Genomic DNA, 21,274 nt, shown 5'->3' on the forward strand with positions numbered 1-21,274 from the left:
TTGTGCCTATCGCGACTCAGCATCTCCTCTATATGGTGAGTAGCAACTTTCGTTCTCTCGTATTGTTACATTCCATCCTGGATTTTCCATTGTCTGAAATCATGTTGTCATAATTTTAATGATCAGGGTCCCAATGTTTCAGGACAATTCCAGACCCCACATTGCAGTTCCCACCATAAACACTTTGAGAAATGTACGAATGTCTGAATGGTCTGACCAGTCCTCTGATTTGTCAGCTACAGGGAACGTCTCAAACACGACGGGATGACGTATACTTCCTACGGGCTTCTAGCCAGCAACTTATGTGACTGGCCCACCATGTGTTTCAGGCATGGCAAGAGGTTCCCCAAGGCCATATTAGGAGGCTGTTTGCTTCCACAACACGATAAACACAAGTGTGTCTTGGGGCCCACGGGTGTCACACCTCATACTGATGTTGTTATGTTACTTAAAACCCGTCTTGATTGCAAATTTTTTATTATTTATTTATTCATATGACCGGTTTCGGTTCATTCAGAACCATCTTCAGATCTGATATTTCAGTTACAGGAGTAACCCGTCCAAATCCAACAACTTTCACATGCTATGTCACATTAAATCACTGATTGCTATTATCCCATAAGACATTACGTCTGTTTTTGCAAACTGATGTTGTTAATTTACACCATTTCCGGAAGGAATAAAAGTTTAATCATTTAAAAACTCGTCATGTGATGAACATCTCTACAGTCTCATATAAATCTGAATGGTGCTTCAGCACGTAACATTTCCCTTCTAGGACAGTATATGAAATACTTTTTTTTTCTCGGTAATGCCTATTGGAACTTTTCTCAGACATCTGTCAGCATACTGAGTCATAAATTTCATGTCGTCCAGTAGATACCTACATCGGTGCAGAACAAACGATGCTGCTCCCACTGCTAAGGAACTATTCCTCGTGGCGTGTTCGTCCATTATTATATTTCGGCTTCTGGTTAGGTGCTTGCGCTGCAACAAATTTGAACTTGCTCCATCAACTCAATCACAATGGAAAGGCCATTTACTGCAGGCATGTTCTTAAGCTCCCCTGAAAATATCGTGTACGAGGGCTGAAAGAAAAAAATAATCAAGGCTAATATTAAGACTTTGTGTACTTAGAAAATACGTTCAGTTGCTTGTGGCTATCCAAACTAGTACCCATCTCCACACACATACATTGACATTTTCGCATGTGCCGCTCTTCAAAACATTTGTGCATTTCACAGCGTATAGAGACAATTAAAGGTCACAAAACAGTCGCGTGTTAATATGACACGACAAAAAGTTCTTCAGTAATATCAAGAATCTCTCTAATTGTCTGGATGTAATTATTTCGGATATTTAGTTTTCCACTGTTTTCGCGTGACATGAGTACGCAGTGAGCTCCTCTCTTATGCCCTACCGCTATTTCCTGCTTGTTACAGGGAAGGAGCCTCGTTCAGCAAGTGCCTGATGTACAACCAGAGCGATGTGACGGACTTCGGCGGCAGCAGGGAACCTGTGAAGTGCCAGCACGGCTGGGAGTACGACGACACGTGGTTCTCCCTGACGGTGACGTCACAGATGAACTGGGTCTGCGACAACCGGCAGGCCGTCAATGACGTCTTGTTCTACTCACAGGTTATTGGAGTGGCGCTGGGGTTACTGTTTGGCTATATAGGCGACATGTGCGTAGCTATTTTTTTATTGCTGGTTTCACCCATCATGAATCACTTAATAATTTTGATTAATTCACGAAAAGACACACTGATTATTTTTAGTAAATAAGAAGTTGAGCTATTTTTAGAAGTTTTGATTGGTTTTTCAATAACGACAAATACGTGGTACATTCTTCACAATTTGCTACCGTTTCAATCACTATAGTAAGAGTACATTGTCATTATCGTCGACGTGTTCCTATATGTCACACGCACTACACTGCATTTCCACATTGTGTCTTTTTCTGCAGGCACTGTGGTGAAATCAGTTACTTGTTAATGCACGATGGATTTTTTCAGTAGTACTAGACATTTATGTTAATAAATAGAGAAAAGCAAAAGATAATCTTATTCGTACATAGAAGCCAAAGCTACTTAAGGGTTTAGTTGCATAACGATTTTACAGCGCTTTCTTGTGTCCACACACACGCACACACAGCTATCGTTCACACTTTTCTATAATAATACTAAGTTGAGCTCAAGAAGCTGAAAGTAGATTAATATTACACATCATTGACCTAAGATTGAAGATATTTCAGTACCATGTATTGCATTGTGACAGTGTGTTATAGAATCAATTTTTTACTATTAATTTACAGGACATGTATACAGGCATTTCGGTTGCACAAAATTTTGTCAACTGACCATGGTTTCGATTGCAGTAGGGCAATCTCCATCAGAATAGAAAGTTACATGGAATACATGTAATCACACCATGGTTTAAAACGTCTGAGCGAAAGTGCTCTCGCCAAACAGAAACCATGGTGTGATTGCATGTATTCCATGAAACTTTTTTTTCTGATGAAAAATCGAAATCGTGGTCAGTTGACAAAATTTTGTGCAATCGTAGTGGGTGTATATACGTCCTGTAATTAAATAGCTTATAGTTGCTGGATCACAGCCAACCAAATGTTTTGCTATTAGTTTTTTCTACCAATCCATACTCTGTTCTATAAGGAAATATAATATATAGGATAATTATGTAAGATGTATTTGTAAATTTATGGTTTTAGTTGTCCACTTATTTGTCTTGGGCTGTTTATAACATATTTATTCCCAGGTAGAAAGGGTTATTTTGAGTTTTCGATTCATTTTTTCCTGCTATATGTAAATAAAGTTTGTTCATGTTCTGTAATCATAACCAAAACTTTAAGGCAGTACCAACTGACGATTTCTTAATGTGGATAAAAATTTGTTTGATGTGCTCCATTAGTTCTTAGAAACTAAATCCTTAAAAAGATTTTTATGGTATAACCTGCTACTGTTTTTGCTTTTACTCTGATGTCCCTTGGATTGATGGAGTTTAAGAGACCAAACTACGAGGGTATCAGTCGCTCCATCGTATATGTGTCAAGCCGGGAGGTTCCACAGAGAGGAAGGCCACAGAAGACAAATCCTGATGGACCCATTGTAACTGAGAATCAATAAAATTTAGAGATACAAGCCAGTAGAAGTGAGTGGAGTGTAGGTAGGAGAAAGTGGGTGTATTGCTCCGCCCAGACAGCAGTTGGAGGTCCCCAAAACATCTCATGTGGTGGGAGACACACCCTCTGCATGCGATTGGCTTTTACTCTCACTCTATTATCACAAAAGAAACTAGCAACACAGACAAGTTTATAAAACCTCAGGAAAGACAACAGCGACGACGAGATAGTAAACCAACGACATACGAGTAAAAGAGTAAGAAGTTGAAATGTGCGAGAGCCAAAAGCCAGGCTGGACCTCCGACAAAGGGCAGCCACGTACCCCCTCGGTCGGAGCAGGCTGCAGGGAATCCCTCCAACCCCTCAAGAGACTGCCGAGGCCATTATGCCCTCCCTCACAGAGACGAGTAGAAACCACCTTCACTGCTAAAATTTAAAACCAGATCAGCGACTCTGACGCCATCCGCTAGCACCAGAGGCAGCGTATCTACAAGTTTGGGGTTTCACTGTGTCTGTGTGCGTGTGGGGGGGGGGGGGGGGAGTGGGGGAGGTCAGATTAGGGCATCCCAGTAGGATGTAGGCACTCAGCACCCATCAGATTTGCACCACACTGACAGTGGGGTGGATCCTCACGCCATAGGCTGTGGCTTTGGGTGAGCCAAGCGTAGCCAATGTGAAGCTGACAGAGAATGGCAGATTCTCCGTGAGAAGCACGAAGGGAAGACTGCCACATGGCCGTGGTCGCCTTTATTTCTCGCAGTCTTTTAGAAGAAAGCAGGGCGCACCAATCAGTGTTCAACTGGTAGTGGGGAGTCGAGCACAGGCCCAGTTCCGGCACCCTCAACTCCAAAGTCGTCATCCTGATAGCTAAATTAGCCAACAGATCAGCATGTTCGTTCACTGGGATCCCCGATGTGACCTGGAATCCAGTCAAAGACGGTCGATCGTCCGTCTTGATTAAGGTCAGAAAGGGGATAGGAACAATCACGATCAATGGGTGTTGAGGTCAGCACTGGTCGATAGCCTGATGACAAGGTTCTAGAGGCTTCAAATATTGCAATTACTAGCATATTTGTTGTTCATTTCACTTCAGGTAATAATTTTAAACCTTTAAATTTTAGTTGTTACACAGTCCATGAAATTATCACCTAATTTTAATTTAACGGTGTTAATACGCTATTAATACTCTCTTTCAAATTCTGAAGGTGGCAGGGGTAAAATACAGGGAGCGAAATGCTATTTACAATTTATACAGAAACCAGATGGCAGTTATAAGAGTCGAGGGGCATGAAAGGGAAGCAGTGGTTGGGAAAGGAGTGAGACAGGGTTGTAGCCTCTCCCCGATGTTATTCAATCTGTATATTGAGCAAGCAGTAAAGGAAACAAAAGAAAAATTCGGAGTAGGTATTAAAATTCATGGAGAAGAAGTAAAAACTTTGAGGTTCGCCGATGACATTGTAATTCTGTCAGAGACAGCGAAGGACTTGGAAGAGCTGTTGAACTGAATGGACAGTGTCTTGAAAGGAGGATATAAGATGAACATCAACAAAAGCAAAACGAGGATAATGGAATGTAGTCAAATTAAATCGGGTGATGCTGAGGGAATTAGATTAGGAAATGAGACACTTAAAGTAGTAAAGCAGTTTTGCTATTTAGGGAGTAAAGTAACTGATGATGGTCGAAGTAGAGAGGATATAAAATGTAGACTGGCAATGGCAAGGAAATCGTTATTGAAGAAGAAAAATTTGTTAACATCGAGTATAGATTTAAGTGTCAGGAAGTCGTTTCTGAAAGTATTTGTATGGAGTGTAGCCATGTATGGAAGTGAAACATGGACGATAACTAGTTTGGACAAGAAGAGAATAGAAGCTTTCGAAATGTGGTGCTACAGAAGAATGCTGAAGATAAGGTGGGTGGATCACGTAACTAATGAGGAGGTATTGAATAGGATTGGGGAGAAGAGAAGTTTGTGCCACAACTTGAGTAGAAGAAGGGATCGGTTGGTAGGACATGTTTTGAGGCATCAAGGAATCACAAATTTAGCATTGGAGGGCAGCGTGGAGGGTAAAAATCGTAGAGGGAGACCAAGAGATGAATACACTAAGCAGATTCAGAAGGCTGTAGGTTGCAGTAGGTACTGGGAGATGAAGAAGCTTGCACAGGATAGAGTAGCATGGAGAGCTGCATCAAACCAGTCTCAGGACTGAAGACCACAACAACAACAATACGCTATTAATATACACTTGTGAGGTTCGGTCGCTCAGTGGTTGAGAGCCATACTACCGAACCAAAGCGCATGGGTTTAGCACCAGGTCAGTCCGACAATATTTATCTGATACTTTTCAATTCTGGGAGTGATTTGCATGTACAAAATACGCATAATTGCTCCGTGGTTCGAGGGTTCACATTGAGCTGTAGGTGCCACTGTAGCTTACTGGGTAAGTCAGGTGTATGGCCGGGGGAAGCTAACAGGATATGTGCAAGTGTGTGTGACACATATATGCGCTCATGATTCGCTCGCTGTCACTGCATTCGACAGATATATCTATCTACGACATTCCGTGGCTTTTACCTAATGGATTAACGGGAATGATGAGTTTCATGCCGATAATTATAAGCTGAGGTGATAAAAGTTATGGGATAGCCCCTAAAAACAATTCGGACATCCTTTTGCCCCGTGTAGTGGAGTATCTCGACACGGCATGGATTCAACAAGTTTTTGGAAGTCTCCTGGAGCTGCACTGCCTCTACAGACATCCATAACTGCCAAAGCGTTGCCGGTGAAGCATTCTGTGCACGCAGTGACCTCTCGACTAAGCCCCATAAATGTTCGATAGGATTCATGTCGAGCGAACTGGCTGTCCATATCTTTCACTCGAATTGTCCAGAATGTTCTGCAAAGCAATCTCGAACTATTGTGGCCCAATGACATGGCTCATTGTCATCTATAAAAATTCCATCTTTGTGTCCAAGTAGCCGAACATAACCATTCCCAGTGAGTGTTCGGTTCAGTTGGATCAGCAGATCCTGTCTGTTCCATGCAGACACAGCGCACTCCATTATGGAGCCACGAGTAGCTTGTTGACAACTGCGTCCACGGCCTCATGGGGTCTGCGTCCCATTCAAACCCTGCCATCAGCTCTTACCAAGTGAAATCCGGACTGTTTTCTGCAGTCGTCTACGGTCCGACCAATGTTTTCGAAGGCCCTGCTGCCATAGCCCAGTAACGCCATATTTCGCCGCACTGCCCTGACGGTTACGTTCGTCGTACATCCGACATTGATTTCTGCCGTCATTTGACACAGTGTTGCTTGTCTGTCAGCACTGACAACTCTACGCAAACACCGCTGCTCTCGGTTGTTAAGTGAAGACCGTCGAGCACTGCACTGTCCTTGGTGAGAGGTAACGCCTGAAATTTGCTATTCTAGGCACACTTTTGGCATTATGGAGCTCGGAATATTGAATTTCCAAGCGATTTCCGAAGTGATAAATCTCATGGATCTAGGCAGAACCACCATGCCGCGTTCAAATTCTGTTAATTCCCGTTGTACGGTTATAATCCGTTCGGAAACCTTTTCACATGGATCACCCGAGTGCAAATGACAGCTCCGGCGATGTACTGACCTCTCTTACGTTGTGTACACCATATTATTTCCATATCTACATGTGCATATCGCTATCCCAATACTTTTGTCATCTCAGTGTAACGCTATTGGTTAATGACAAAAGATAAAGAAGAAGGAGAAGTAGAGAGATAACCCATCAAGGGTTGAACCTACAGTGATGAGCCAACAGTTACGACCACCACCCACCACGACACTGAATGCTGCCTTGAGGCGATGCCGACACTAGAAGCTGTAAGGAGAGCACATGGGGACTTCAGAAAATAAATTACGCATGTCGCCTCACAATAAGTCCATTGTGCAACAAGAGTGTCACAAAGTCGGCAGAGCCGCGAGGGATAGCCGCGTGGTCTTTGGCGGCTTGCCACGGTTCGCGCGTCTTCCCCCATCGGAGGTTCGAGTCCTCTCTCGGGCATGGATGTGTGTGTTTATCACCGTATAAGTGTATATGTATGTGTGTGGGTGTGGGGGCGCTTTATCACTGGATAATTACATATTTTTATTTTTATAATTATGTTTTATGATTTTGGTTGGGGTAGCTTTAAATATTGTGGGCTAGCATGAGACTTTTTGTTAACTTACACCGCGATAACACTCGTACGGACATCGGCTGCACCGAAGTACGCACGATATAATATTTTTTAAACACAACGCGAAATTCACCGCCTTCTAATAAATAGTTTGCGTGAGCGTTGTTATTTAGAAAAGAAAATTTGCGTATTCTTACGCAAACTGTAATTATTAACATGGGTCTCAGGGGCTACTGGTTATTTATGTAACAAACTACACAAAGATTAACTGAGATATTGCGGAATGTAATGATTTTCAATATTTCTTGTTCATTATTTCCAAGGCGAAACTGGAGAGAATCTGATCTGGCGTTAGGCGGCCAAAATGAAACATACTGAACTCATTCAGTGCTGTGAACTTTAGTAAATGAAATCTATCACTACTGTCTTTAACTTTGAAATTAATGAAACATCAAAATTGAGAAGTCGCTCGCATTTACATTCAATAACATGAATCGTCAGCGTAATGGCCGACTAAATCCTGCTAGGGGAGATGAGCTCCCTGCACTACCAAGTTCTGTAAAAATGTCGTTAATTATAATTAATGGTTGCGCCCTTGAGAGGTTACAACTAAGTCCATAATACACTCTTTCAAAAATACAGATAAAACTTACGTTAATTGTCAAACAGCACTACAATGGCGGTCTACCGCTAGACGAAACAAAACAGGAGAGCTGGTTCAATCAAAGCATTGTATCTGATCTTCATGGCCTATATTGCACAGAGATTATACTAAAAAACTGTGTTTTGTTAATTACATAGATATTTGTGTTTTGATAATTATAACTTGCGTTCTTTACTATTTGTTATACATCGCGCAGACGTACTTAAGGCCCGTCCGCACGCAACGATCTGTCTGCGCAAATGTCTGTGCACATCACACGTGCGCAGACAGATCGTTGCGTGCGGACAGGAGATTTGCACCGACATGAGGTGTGTGCAAACCTGGAAGCTGGAGTTGTAGGTCTGAGCGAAACCTCTCAAATCTGTGGGTTCAAACCACATCTGCGCAGACAAGTTGGAGCGTGTGGACAGGAGATCGCCGCAAATCTGGCGCGAAACAGCTGCTTTTTCAGTCTAGTGTTTGTCTTTGTGCGCACGGAGCATTAAAATGGCTGACGCTCGTCAGTGTTCTAGACAGTTTATCAGTGAATTCATTGAACTTTATAGAAATGACTCATGTTTGTGGAAGATTAAGGAACAAAAAGGCAGCTGCATACACTGCAACTGAGAAACGGTAATAATAAAAATCTTTGTGGTCTGTTTACTGTAAATAATTATCAGAAGTTCAAAAATTTCGAAGATCTGGTGTTGGACTGGATGAAATATACCAGCCAAGTTTGTGGTATTTTGTGATTCAAACACGTCTAAAACAGCAAAAATATTGTGATTCTTCACCAGCAGAAATATTATTTGTAACTTGACAGAATTTATGTACTTGACTTGCCTTCATGAACTCATCCTTCAGGACAGCGTAAATAGCTTCACTTGTGTTGGGTATAATTTCACTCAATGCTTGTTTAGAAATTGCAGTTGAAAATTAAAGTCCTTATAGCTCCTTCCTGTTGCCAGGAATCTTAATGTCACCGTCAGCCGTTCATGGAGAGAAATTGCTCTTCTCATTCAAGTATTATTTCGTATAATATGAGAGATTACGAGCGTTAAGAGACAATTATAAGTTTCGGCATCCATCTGTAAATAATTACGCCAGTCGTTAGGGTGGCCCTGCAACTCTCATAGTAAATGTAAGTGCGAGAAATGCTTTCGCTTTAGCAGCCATTATGTATACCATTTTGACCACTCTCTCTGTTTCCTGCGTTTTGTCTGAATGTTTTTTGCAACACAAGTTGCGAACACAGACCACAACAGAATTTCTTCAATTCCTACATTTCAAAATAAATTAATTAAACTTCTGACGTTTTCGCCGAGCGTAGTCGCTTGCCACTGATATTTCTTTTCTACACCGACAGATGGCAGGCAAGTAGTAGATTGGAGTTTGTGTCGTGTGAACACAACAGATTTGCAGCGATCTTTTGCATGTACAGACATCCTTGCCGCGCACAGTCGCTGATGTATGCGCTCCAAAGGGATATCAAGACCCTATTAAACAGCTGGTCATAATGCTTTGGCCCATCAGTACAGGTGTAAGCTCCACTGGGTATTCTGCGTATTTTCGTTGAAATGAAATGAAATGTGCGTGTAGCACTGTGGGCCAGAAGTCCCATTCTGGGAAGGTATGGCCACCAGATGCAAGTATTTGTCTTTATTCGACGCCACTTCCGCGTCTTCCGCATCGATGATGATGAAATAATTTTGAGGGCAACCCACGAGCACCTAGTGTCCAGTGGAGAAAATCACCGACCCGGCCAGAAATCGAATACAGAGCCTCTTGATCGAGAGTCAGCATTGCGAAGCACGAGACCATGAGCTGCTGACTGTATTGTTGGACACGGGCAGCGAAGAAACGGAATAGACTGACGAAGGTGTGAAATTGAATTATTTTTTCATCAACAATGTCTACTTTATGAAACGGGTCGCGTGCCTCATCCACTGAAACCATTTCAGCTCTTCTTCATTCTTCACAAACATGTTTCGCCTCGTGCATGGCGTTTTGTAACTACATGTAACACATTCAGCACTGATAACTCTGCTCTTCGACTGCGTAGATGAACTGGCGATTATATTGTAAATTTAAAGAATAATTACACATTAATGAAGCATCTCAGAGGCACATATATATATATATATATATACATCATTTTAAACCCGATACATTACAGTTTAGGAAATACGCTTGGTTTTATATACAGGGTGCCCCATTTATCTTGACCACCCTAAATGACTGTTTGTCCAGATGCAAACTACAAAATGTTTCAAGCAAATGTTCTTTAGCCGCCAGGGAGACATCAGTCAGCATGATTGCCTTTGTTGTAGCTTGGTTTTTTACTGAGATATGAACAGCGATATGACTTTTTTAAATAGCACGCTGTATTTTGTATTCGGTAATTCAATTCTCCTCCTAAAGACGTATTCAAAAATGTATCACAGCGTACCATTCACTGAAACACAACGTTATTAGTTACATAACACAACACTGACTTTGAGCCTGGGGTCACAAACTCGTCCACTTGCTAGAATTGTCAGAAAACAAGGGAAAACCAAGTAAAAACATAACACAAAATTAACTTTGACTCTCGTGTACCATTGCCCAGGAGTAGAACATTCAAAGGTGCTCAAAGTGGTGACCCTGGACACTGATACACTGGTGCACTCGTCGAATGAAAGAATTATTTACTGCTTCTAGTGTTGCCAGCTGAAGAGAATTACAAGCAAGCATGATACATTCCTGCATGTCCTCTGAAGTTGTTGGAATATCGCAATAGACAACGTCTTAAATGCATCCCCAAAGAAAAAAGTCCAGAGGATTTAAATCAGGAGACCTAGCAGACCAAGCAACTGTTCCTCCTCGACCAATCCATCTGGCAGGATACCTTCGGTTCAGAACACGACGTGCACGCAAGGCATTATGTTCATCTGAGGAAGCTGGCACACACTGTGCCGTTTAGACTACCATTGATGAAATAAGGGCCAATAATTGTAGTACCGAGCATCCCACACCAGACGTTAACTCACCATCGATGCTGATGTTCCACCTGTCTAAGCCATCGTGGGTTGTCGCTGGACCAATAATGCATGTCTCTTGTGTTTGCCTGTCCTTTGTTTGAGAAGGAACATTGATCGGTAAATAGAACATTGGGGAAGAAGTTGGGGTTGGCCAGGATTTGCTGCTGTGCCCACTGACAGAACTGTACGCGATTCTGGAAATCATTCCCATGCAATTCTTTATGTAGGTGGGCATGGTAAGGATGGAATTCGTGACGTGTAAGAATACGATGTACACTGTTTTTAGGAATGCCAATCTCGTGTTCAAGCTGTCGTGTACTCAAATGTGGATTCATAGCTACGGAAGCGAGAACAGTAACTTCGGCAGCTTCATCTGTGCGAGTGCTACAACGATTGCGTTGTCGTGGGTTGAAACTTCCCATTTCTACATCTACATCTACATCCATACTCCGCATGCCACCTGACGGTGTGTGGCGGAGGGTACCCTGAGTACCTCTATCGGTTCTCCCTTCTATTCCAGTCTCGTATCGTTCGTGGAAAGAAGGATTGTCGGTATGCTTCTGTGTGGGCTCTAATCTCTCTGATTTTATCCTCATGGTCTCTTCGCGAGATATACATAGGAGGGAGCAATATACTGCTTGACTCTTCGGTGAAGGTATGTTCTCGAAACTTTAACAAAAGCCTGTACCGAGCTACTGAGTGTCTCTCCTGCAGAGTCTTCCACTGGAGTTTATCTGTCATCTCCGTAACGCTTTCGTGATTACTAAATGATCCTGTAACGAAGCGCGCTGCTCTCCGTTGGATCTTCTCTATCTCTTCTATCAACCCTATCTGGTACGGATCCCACACTGCTGAGCAGTATTCAAGCAGTGGGCGAACAAGCGTACTGTAACCTACTTCCTTTGTTTTCGGATTGCATTTCCTTAGGATTCTTCCAATGAATCTCAGTCTGACATCTGCTTTACCGACGATCAACTTTATATGATCATTCCATTTTAAATCACTCCTAATGCGTACTCCCAAATAATTTATGGAATTAACTGCTTCCAGTTGCTGACCTGCTATTTTGTAGCTAAATGATAAGGGATCTATCTTTCTATGTATTCGCAGCACACTACACTTGTCTACATTGAGATTCAATTGCCATTCCCTGCACCATGCATCAATTCGCTGCAGATCCTCCTGCATTTCAGTACAATTTTCCATTGTTACAACCTCTCTATACACCACAGCATCATCTGCAAAAAGCCTCAGTGAACTTCCGATGTCATTCACAAGGTCTTTTATGTATATTGTGAATAGCAACGGTCCTATGACACTACCCTGCGGCACACCTGAAATCACTCTTACTTCGGAAGACTTCTCTCCATTGAGAATGACATGCTGCGTTCTGTTATCTAGGAACTCTTCAATCCAATCACACAATTGGTCTGATAGTCCATATGCTCTTACTTTGTTCATTAAACGACTGTGGGGAACTGTATCGAACGCCTTGCGGAAGTCAAGAAACACAGCACGTACCTGTGAACCCGTGTCAATGGCCCTCTGAGTCTCGTGGACGAATAGCGCGAGCTAGGTTTCACACGACCGTCTTTTTCGAAACCCATGCTGATTCCTACAGAGTAGATTTCTAGTCTCCAGAAAAGTCATTATACTCGAACATAATACGTGTTCCAAAATTCTGCAACTGATCGACGTTAGAGATATAGGTCTATAGTTCTGCGCATTTGTTCGACGTCTATTCTTGAAAACGGGGATGACCTGTGCCCTTTTCCAATCCTTTGGAACGCTACGCTCTTCTAGAGACCTACGGTACACCGCTGCAAGAAGGGGGGCAAGTTCCTTCGAGTACTCTGTGTAAAATCGAACTGGTATCCCATCAGGTCCAGCGGCCTGCGTTGCAACAAGACGAGAAAACATCCACCGTGAAGGTGTTTTCTTGTCAGGATATCGCTCTGTACAGTTCAATGCCTGCGTAGCATTTGGCCTACCTTCTACAACAACAAAAAAGAAACATCTGTCGATGCAGTTTGTAGGAAGGACAGCCTTTACTGTATGCCTATTCTACACAACAGTATTTAAAAGGACTACACTACAGTACTAAATGTACCCGTACATAAGAAAACAGTATTGCAATTACTGTTCTGCTAACTTACATTCCCCACAGATGAGTTGCATTTCTACCTTCTCTTCGTTGGTGTACATTCTACTTACACTACTCTCCAACCGACGATGGTTGACGGAATGATGGGTGTGCATTCTACTTATGTTTACATTTGTCCTGTATCAACGTCAGCACGTGGATGTGTTCCATTAGCTTGAGTACCTGTACTAAGCGCTGGCAGCTTCAACGCCAATGTTGTATTACGTAATTAATAACGCTGTGTTTCAGTGAATGGTACACTGTGATACATTTTTGAATACGTCTTTAGGAGGAGAATTGAATTACCGAATAAAAAATACAGGGTGCCATTCAAAAAAGTCATACTGCTGTTCACATGTTTGTAAAAAACAAAGCTATAACGAAGGCAATCGTGCTGACTGATGTCCCCCCTGACGGCTAAAGCACATTTGCTTGAAACATTTTGTAATTTTCATCTGCGCAAACAGTTATTTAGGGTGGCCAAGATAAATGGGACACCCTGTGTATATATATATATATATATATATATATATATATATATATATATATATATATATATATATGTGTGTGTGTGTGTGTGTGTTCGCATTAGTACTGATATATTAGGGTTTCCAAGAACACGAAAAAATTCCCCTCTTCACTCGAAAAAGTTTCACATTAGTTTACAAATAAAAAGAAAAATATAACTTCACAACTGCATATTTACATTGTACGACAAAAAATTATCACTTGTAATTCATATGTAATTTACACACGTGGTGGTACACGAAGTTAGACACTGCAGTGTTTGTACCACTATCTGGTTTCTTTCGTTATCCACTTGCCAGTCTCTCTCTTTCCTTTGTCAAAGGAAACTTTACTGATGCGCGTGGCGTTTCCTTTGTTGTTCTGGAAGATGACGACCAAAATTTCTATCTACACTGGTGGCTGGTGTTGCTTCCAATGATGTATGCTAACTTCGTTTTACAAATTCCACTATAGATATCTTCTGCTCGGTAACATCCTTGTACAAAATAAAACCAATCATTCACAGCAGACATTAAGAGAAAGTGAAAGAAAAGCTTTTTTGCCACTTCATTGTTTTTCTTGCGAATGGGCAGTAGATGTGAAGCTGAATGACACAGTCTACACTAGTCTTGTCCACGTTAGATTACGGTAATGTTTGGCTCTATTGTTCTTGTAAAATATTCTTTTGAACATACAGAATCTCTTTGGTGGTTGCCTGATGTTTTGCAGAGAGTCAATGTATAACACGTTATTTAGCCATTTGAGTCTGGAATATATGCTTGTTTTATTTTTTAAAAAAGGAAAAAAACTAACTTACTTTGCTTTGAAGCTCGCTGGCAGGCCCTTTCTGTTCTTCACGAGAGTTCCCACAGGTAGTATCTTCTGATGTTCCTACAATGTGCAGTGCGGCCGAGCGGTTCTAGGCGCTTCAGTCTGGAACCGCGCGACTGCTTCGGTCGCAGGTTCGAATCCTGCCTCAGGCATGGATGTGTGTGATGTCCTTAGGTTTAAGTAGTTCTAAGTTCTACGGGACTGATGACCTTAGATGTTAAGTCCCATAGTGCTCAGAGCCATTTGAACCATTTGAACCCACAATGTTTTCAGTAAAGGCACACCTGTAAATCGATTCCTGCTGCATCTAGCGGATAAAATATGAACTGTTACGGCTATCCTACAGTCGAAAGTTGCGTAGTACGCGGGGAAACACATTTCAGCGAATGGAAAAGCTGTGCCCGCACGAGATAAGGACGCCGTCTACACAGCCAACACACGGACGCCCATATTGCGTACAGGCATGGTGTCGATAGGGTTAACGGTCACTTGTAAACCATCTAAGGTCACGGTTACTCCAGTTTCTGCTCTTTTCTGTCCCAAGCACAAAGTTCATCAACAAATAAAAGCAATAGTTTTGTTAATAAGTGTCAGCACATGATCGGCCAGCCGGAGTGGCCGTGCGGTTCTAGGCGCTACAGTCCGGAACCGCGCGATTGCTACGGTCGCAGGTTCGAATCCTGCCTCGGGCATGGATGTGTGTGATGTCCTTCAGTTAGTTAGGTTTAATTAGTTCTAAGTTCTAGGCGTCTGATGACCTCGGACGTTAAGTCACATAGTGCTCAAAGCCATTTTGAACCTGCACATGATCATAGGACTTTATCTGCTTGCTGGATTCCCCAGCACCTCGAGATGCAGGTTGAGCTGACTCTTGCTGACGACAGGTACGGCCGACGCCCCCAGCAGCTGCTGTGCCTGTCAGCCCACGTGGTCAGCAGAGTGCTGGTCGTCCTCGCTCCACACGTGCTGCCCCTCTTCATCCTGGCAGAATCCCTCGTGTCAGCTGCGGCTGGGCCTTTGACAGAATCTGTCTTGTCTGTTGGTAAGTGCTAGAAAGATAGATTCAACTTTCACAACAATCTCAGCAACAAGCCAATGCAGTGAAATATTAAACCAGAATTGTAATGTGTGAGGTCCGCCAGTTATGCAAAACACCGTTTTTTCTCAGTACCCAAACATGTTTCTGCACCACTGTGCCATCATCAGTGGGTTTCCGTTTTATTTATTCTGCAATGTGAACGCGTTTACTAAATGATTACAAAATTATGTGGATATTTAGTTCAAACAATAGTTCATTTCTGTTTGTTAATACCTTGGTGTGTGTGATTTTTCAGGACCACTTGTGTATTATTTATTGCTTGTCATCTGCAACCAAACGATGTTGATGAGAAATTTTGTTTGGTTGCAGATGACAAGCTACCTGTAATAAATAATACACAAGTGGTCCTGAAAAATTACGCACACCAAGTGTAAAGGTGATTAGATTAGGAAATGAGTTTTGCTATTTGGGGAGCAAAATAACTGATGATGGTCGAAGTAGAGAGGATATGAAATGTAGATTGGCGATGGAAAGGAAAGCCTTTTTGAAGGAGAGAAACTTGTTAACATCGAGTATAGATTTAAGTATCAGTAAGTCGCTTCTGAAAGAATTTCTATGGAGTGTAGCTGTGCATGGAATTGAAACATGGACGATCACTAGCTTAGACAAGAAGAGAATTGAAGCTTTCAAAATAATGTGCTGCACAAGGATGCTGAAGATTAGGTGGGTAGATCGTGTAACTAATGAGGAGGTACTGAATAGAATTGGGGAGAAGAGCAATTTGTGCTACAACTTGACTAGAAGAAGGGATCGGTTAATAGGACATGTTCTGATGCATCAAGGGATCACCAATTTAGTACTGGAAGGCAGCGTGGAGGGTAAAAATTGTAGAGGGAGACCAAGAGATGAATACACTAAGCAGATTCAGAAGAATGTAGGTTGAACAAGTTACTTGGAGATTAAGAAGCTTGCGCAGGATAGAGTAGCGTGGAGTGCTGCATCAAACCAGTCTCTGGACTGATGACAACATCAACAACAACACCATTCGTACTACAATGGAGTAGAAAAAGTGGCTTGGTTTAGCATACACTGCTCGTTTACAGTTTTAGGCTTTCATTAAAAGTTATTTATTGTGGAAGTATACACAGTGCTATGGTGTCTGTCCTGCAAGTGCACTATAGAATATCCTCCGAAACATTTTTGAAGTGAAGTCTGTGTTATTTGATACGTAATATTGAAAGCATTTGACGATGATTTCTCGTGTTTCAGGTTTGGAGCTAACTGATATCAAGCACCGCACTGCAGTCAACCGCTATGGGTGCTGCAGCATGGCCGTTGGAATGATGCTTGCTGGTCTGGTGTCTTGGGGGCTGCCCAATTGGAACTATTCCCTCTCGTTTACTGCCCTCAGTTGTTTTATACTATTCTTCTTCTTCAGGTAATATACACAAAATAAACGATACATGGGGATGTGTAAAGATGCAATGAATATTAAAATTTTATGATTTTGAGATGAATGAACAAAGGACGACGAAAATGTACAACTTGTGTTTAGTCAGCGTGTCTTGTGCAAGAACAGAAGTTCACCACAGATTATTTTTGAGCGAGAAGCATGTACAGTAGAAAGGCGTGATGCGAAGCACATAGCGAGCTACGTAGAGCTTTCGAGTGTCTCATACCACTGACCAGTCGAGTGGTCCGTTGTTGTGTGTGTGTGTGTGTGTGTGTGTGTTGTGGGACATTGCTCGCAATTAATCAAGTGCAGGGGCTGAAGATCTGTTGGTGTTCGGTACTCCCAGACTGCTCCTACGTACGTCATCAGTCTTATAATGAGAGTTACATACACGTACTAGCCATGCTGCCATTCAGTGTACTTTGGCAGCTGAGCATTGGGTTGGAGGAATTAGAAAAGTGTGACTTAAACTCTGGTTTCAATTTCCTCCAGTCCAACTTAACGCCAATGTAGCTAATTCTCACAGAAAAATGTTTGTGCAATGTGATTTATCTACACTGTTTGTATATATATATATATATATATATATATATATATATATATATATATATATATATATGTGTGTGTGTGTGTGTGTGTGTGTGTGTGCGTGCATGTGGGAGGGGAGGGGGAGCGGTCTGCTTGTAAACAGAATTAACTTCCACTTACTAAATTCACCATTTCTCCAACCAATGCCTGAGAGTTTTCAATCCTGTCTGTAAGCTGAAATGATGTTTGGTCATTTCCAGTACTGTGCCAGGGTAGCTATGTCATTGGTGTGAATGGCTGCTATCACATTGTCGTGGAGGCTTAACGCGTGGAACTCCAGTACATTGCCATTAGGTGCTCCCTCCTGTTTACCATGTAGTGTTGATTGTTTACCCCGAATCTCTTGAAGCCCCTGTGAGTGAGTGACACATATGACCCTGTGCGGAATTCTAGCGAGTTTGCAAATGAAGCTGTTATGGCTAATACGTTCGGCGGTCAAGGAAAACAGTGCCTCTGGTTCTTTATTATTATTGTCGCGTGTTGTGCGGAGAAATTGTGTTGTGGCGAGGTGATTCTGGAATTGGAGTTTGTCTGGGCTCAGGTTACTGATGCAGTGCCAATGAGAAGTTTCTGAATTATTTACTCAACAACACTACTGAAAGAGCTCAGCAGGATGATGAGCCTGTAACTTTATGGAATGGAGTCGTCTTTCCTGACTTACTGAATATCAGGACGTTGCCCAGTTTCCAACGTGCAAGGAAATACCAATGTTTGAGGATAGCATTCTTGATGTTTGTAAAATATTATAATGATGTACTTACGAGCTGGGTTTGAATTCCATCTAGACCAGTTTCTTTCCTAGGATGGATTACTTGATAGTTACCATGATACGCCTTGTTTTACGATACCGTATGTTGGCGAACCTCGAACATTATATTTCTTGCACATATATTTGGCTACAGTATGTATAATCTTTCTTTGTTATCAGATACTTACCGTGAATAATTTTTATTACAATTACGATAGTTCTACAATTTGTACGACGACGTAATAAAAAAGGCATTAGAGCAGTGTTTCCTTTTCGGTACTACAGCGTTGTGTTTTATAATTATCCCAGAGATGTTATTCAACTTCAAAAAATGTATTAAATTGATAATTTGTAGTCTTTGATTTAGTCTGCTCTGATGTACAACCGTTTCCGTTCTTTAAATAAAATTTATACTGTTTGAACCTTTTTCAATATTTTATGCTTCAGGTACTTCCACAATATGCAGACGATTAGCCCTAGCTCATGCTCTTTGGGCGTTATGTATCTCTTAACTTATAAAAACACTCTTATTTCAATTTTTCCGTTTTACTTCTCTGAAAGACTAAAACTGGATGTTTGGTGAAATACGTTGTTCGTATAATTTAACTTCTTCACGTTTGCAAGATAAAATATTTATTTTTAGATTTTGCAGTATTATAAACTCAGTAACAACGTTCTACATCTACATCTACATCTACATTTATACTCCGCAAGCCACCCAACGGTGTGTGGCGGAGGGCACTTTACGTGCCACTGTCATTACCTCCCTTTCCTGCTCCAGTCCCGTATGGTTCGCGGGAAGAACGACTGTCTGAAAGCCTCCGTGCGCGCTCTAATCTCTCTAATTTTACATTCGTGATCTCCTCGGGAGGTATAAGTAGGGGGAAGCAATATATTCGATATCTCATCCAGAAACGCACCCTCTCGAAACCTGGCGAGCAAGCTACACCGCGGTGCAGAGCGCCTCTCTTGCAGAGTCTGCCACTTGAGTTTATTAAACATCTCCGTAACGCTATCACGGTTACCAAATAACCCTGTGACGAAACGCGCCGCTCTTCTTTGGATCTTCTCTATCTCCTCCGTCAGACCGATCTGGTACGGATCCCACACTGATGAGCAATACTCAAGTATAGGTCGAACGAGTGTTTTGTAAGCCACCTCCTTTGTTGATGGACTACATTTTCTAAGCACTCTCCCAATGAATCTCAACCTGGTACTCGCCTTACCAACAATTAATTTTATATGATCATTCCACTTCAAATCGTTCCGCACGCATACTCCCAGATATTTTACAGAAGTAACTGCTACCAGTGTTTGTTCCGCTATCATATAGTCATACAATAAAGGATCCTTCTTTCTATGTATTCGCAATACATTACATTTGTCTATGTTAAGGGTCAGTTGCCACTCCCTGCACCAAGTGCCTATCCGCTGCAGATCTTCCTGCATTTCGCTACAATTTTCTAATGCTGCAACTTCTCTGTATACTACAGCATCATCCGCGAAAAGCCGCATGGAACTTCCGACACTATCTACTAGGTCATTTATATATATTGTGAAAAGCAATGGTCCCATAACACTCCCCTGTGGCACGCCAGAGGTTACTTTAACGTCTGTAGAAGTCTCTCCATTGATAACAACATGCTGTGTTCTGTTTGCTAAAAACTCTTCAATCCAGCCACACAGCTGGTCTGATATTCCGTAGGCTCTTACTTTGTTTATCAGGCGACAGTGCGGAACTGTATCGAACGCCTTCCGGAAGTCAAGAAAAATAGCATTTACCTGGGAGCCTGTATCTAATATTTTCTGGGTCTCATGAACAAATAAAGCGAGTTGGGTCTCACACGATCGCCGTTTCCGGAATCCATGTTGATTCCTACATAGTAGATTCTGGGTTTCCAAAAACGACATGATACTCGAGCAAAAAACATGTTCTAAAATTCTACAACAGATCGACGTCAGAGATATAGGTCTATAGGTTTGCGCATCTGCTCGACGACCCTTCTTGAAGACTGGGACTATCTGTGCTCTTTTCCAATCATTTGGAACATCCCGTTCCTCTAGAGACTTGCGGTACACGGCTGTTAGAAGGGGGGCAAGTTCTTTCGCGTACTCTGTGTAGAATCGAATTGGTATCCCGTCAGGTCCATTGGACTTTCCTCTATTGAGTGATTCCAGTTGCTTTTCTATTCCTGGGACACTTATTTCGATGTCAGCCATTTTTTCGTTTGTGCGAGGATTTAGAGAAGGAAGTGCAGTGCGGTCTTCCTCTGTGAAACAGCTTTGGAAAAAGGTGTTTAGTATTTCAGCTTTACGCGTGTCATCCTCTGTTTCAATGCCATCATCATCCCGTAGTGTCTGGATATGCTGTTTCGAGCCACTTACTGATTTAACGTAAGACCAGAACTTCCTAGGATTTTCTGTCAAGTCGGTACATAGAATTTTACTTTCGAATTCACTGAACGCTTCACGCATAGCCCTCCTTACGCTAACTTTGACATCGTTTAGCTTCTGTTTGTCTGAGAGGTTTTGGCTGCGTTTAAACTTTGAGTGAAGCTCTCTTTGCTTTCGCAGTAGTTTCCTAACTTTGTTGTTGTACCACGGTGGGTTTTTCCCGTCCCTCACAGTTTTACTCGGCACGTACCTGTCTAAAACGCATTTTACGATTGCCTTGAACTTTTTCCATAAACACTCAACATTGTCAGTGTCGGAACAGAAATTTTCGTTTTGATCTCTTAGGTAGTCTGAAATCTGCCTTCTATTACTCTTGCTAAACAGATAAACCTTCCCCCCTTTTTTTACGTTCCTATTAACTTCCATATTCAGGGATGCTGCAACGGCCTTATGATCACTGATTCCCTGTTCTGTACATACAGAGTCGAAAAGTTCGGGTCTGTTTGTTATCAGTAGGTCCAAGATGTTATCTCCACGAGTCGGTTCTCTGTTTAATTGCTCGAGGTAATTTTCGGATAGTGCATTCAGTATAATGTCACTCGATGCTCTGTCCGTA

General features: G+C 42.1%; 1 protein-coding gene across 1 annotated transcript in view; it reads left to right on the forward strand.

Annotated features, from left to right (window-relative positions):
- Positions 1–1,405: 1,405 nt before the first annotated feature.
- LOC124606606 (solute carrier family 22 member 7-like) overlaps positions 1,406–21,274 on the forward strand; it is a 41,054-nt gene continuing 21,185 nt past the window's right edge. Inside the window, exons 1-3 of the mRNA XM_047138590.1 lie at positions 1,406–1,685; positions 15,321–15,478; positions 16,745–16,913. Coding sequence (XP_046994546.1) covers positions 1,471–1,685; positions 15,321–15,478; positions 16,745–16,913 — 542 coding nt within the window. The 5' untranslated portion in view covers positions 1,406–1,470. The remainder of the gene's footprint in view (positions 1,686–15,320; positions 15,479–16,744; positions 16,914–21,274) is intronic.

The sequence above is a fragment of the Schistocerca americana genome, chromosome 3 (genome assembly GCF_021461395.2).
Source record: "Schistocerca americana isolate TAMUIC-IGC-003095 chromosome 3, iqSchAmer2.1, whole genome shotgun sequence".
NCBI lineage: Eukaryota > Metazoa > Arthropoda > Insecta > Orthoptera > Acrididae > Schistocerca > Schistocerca americana.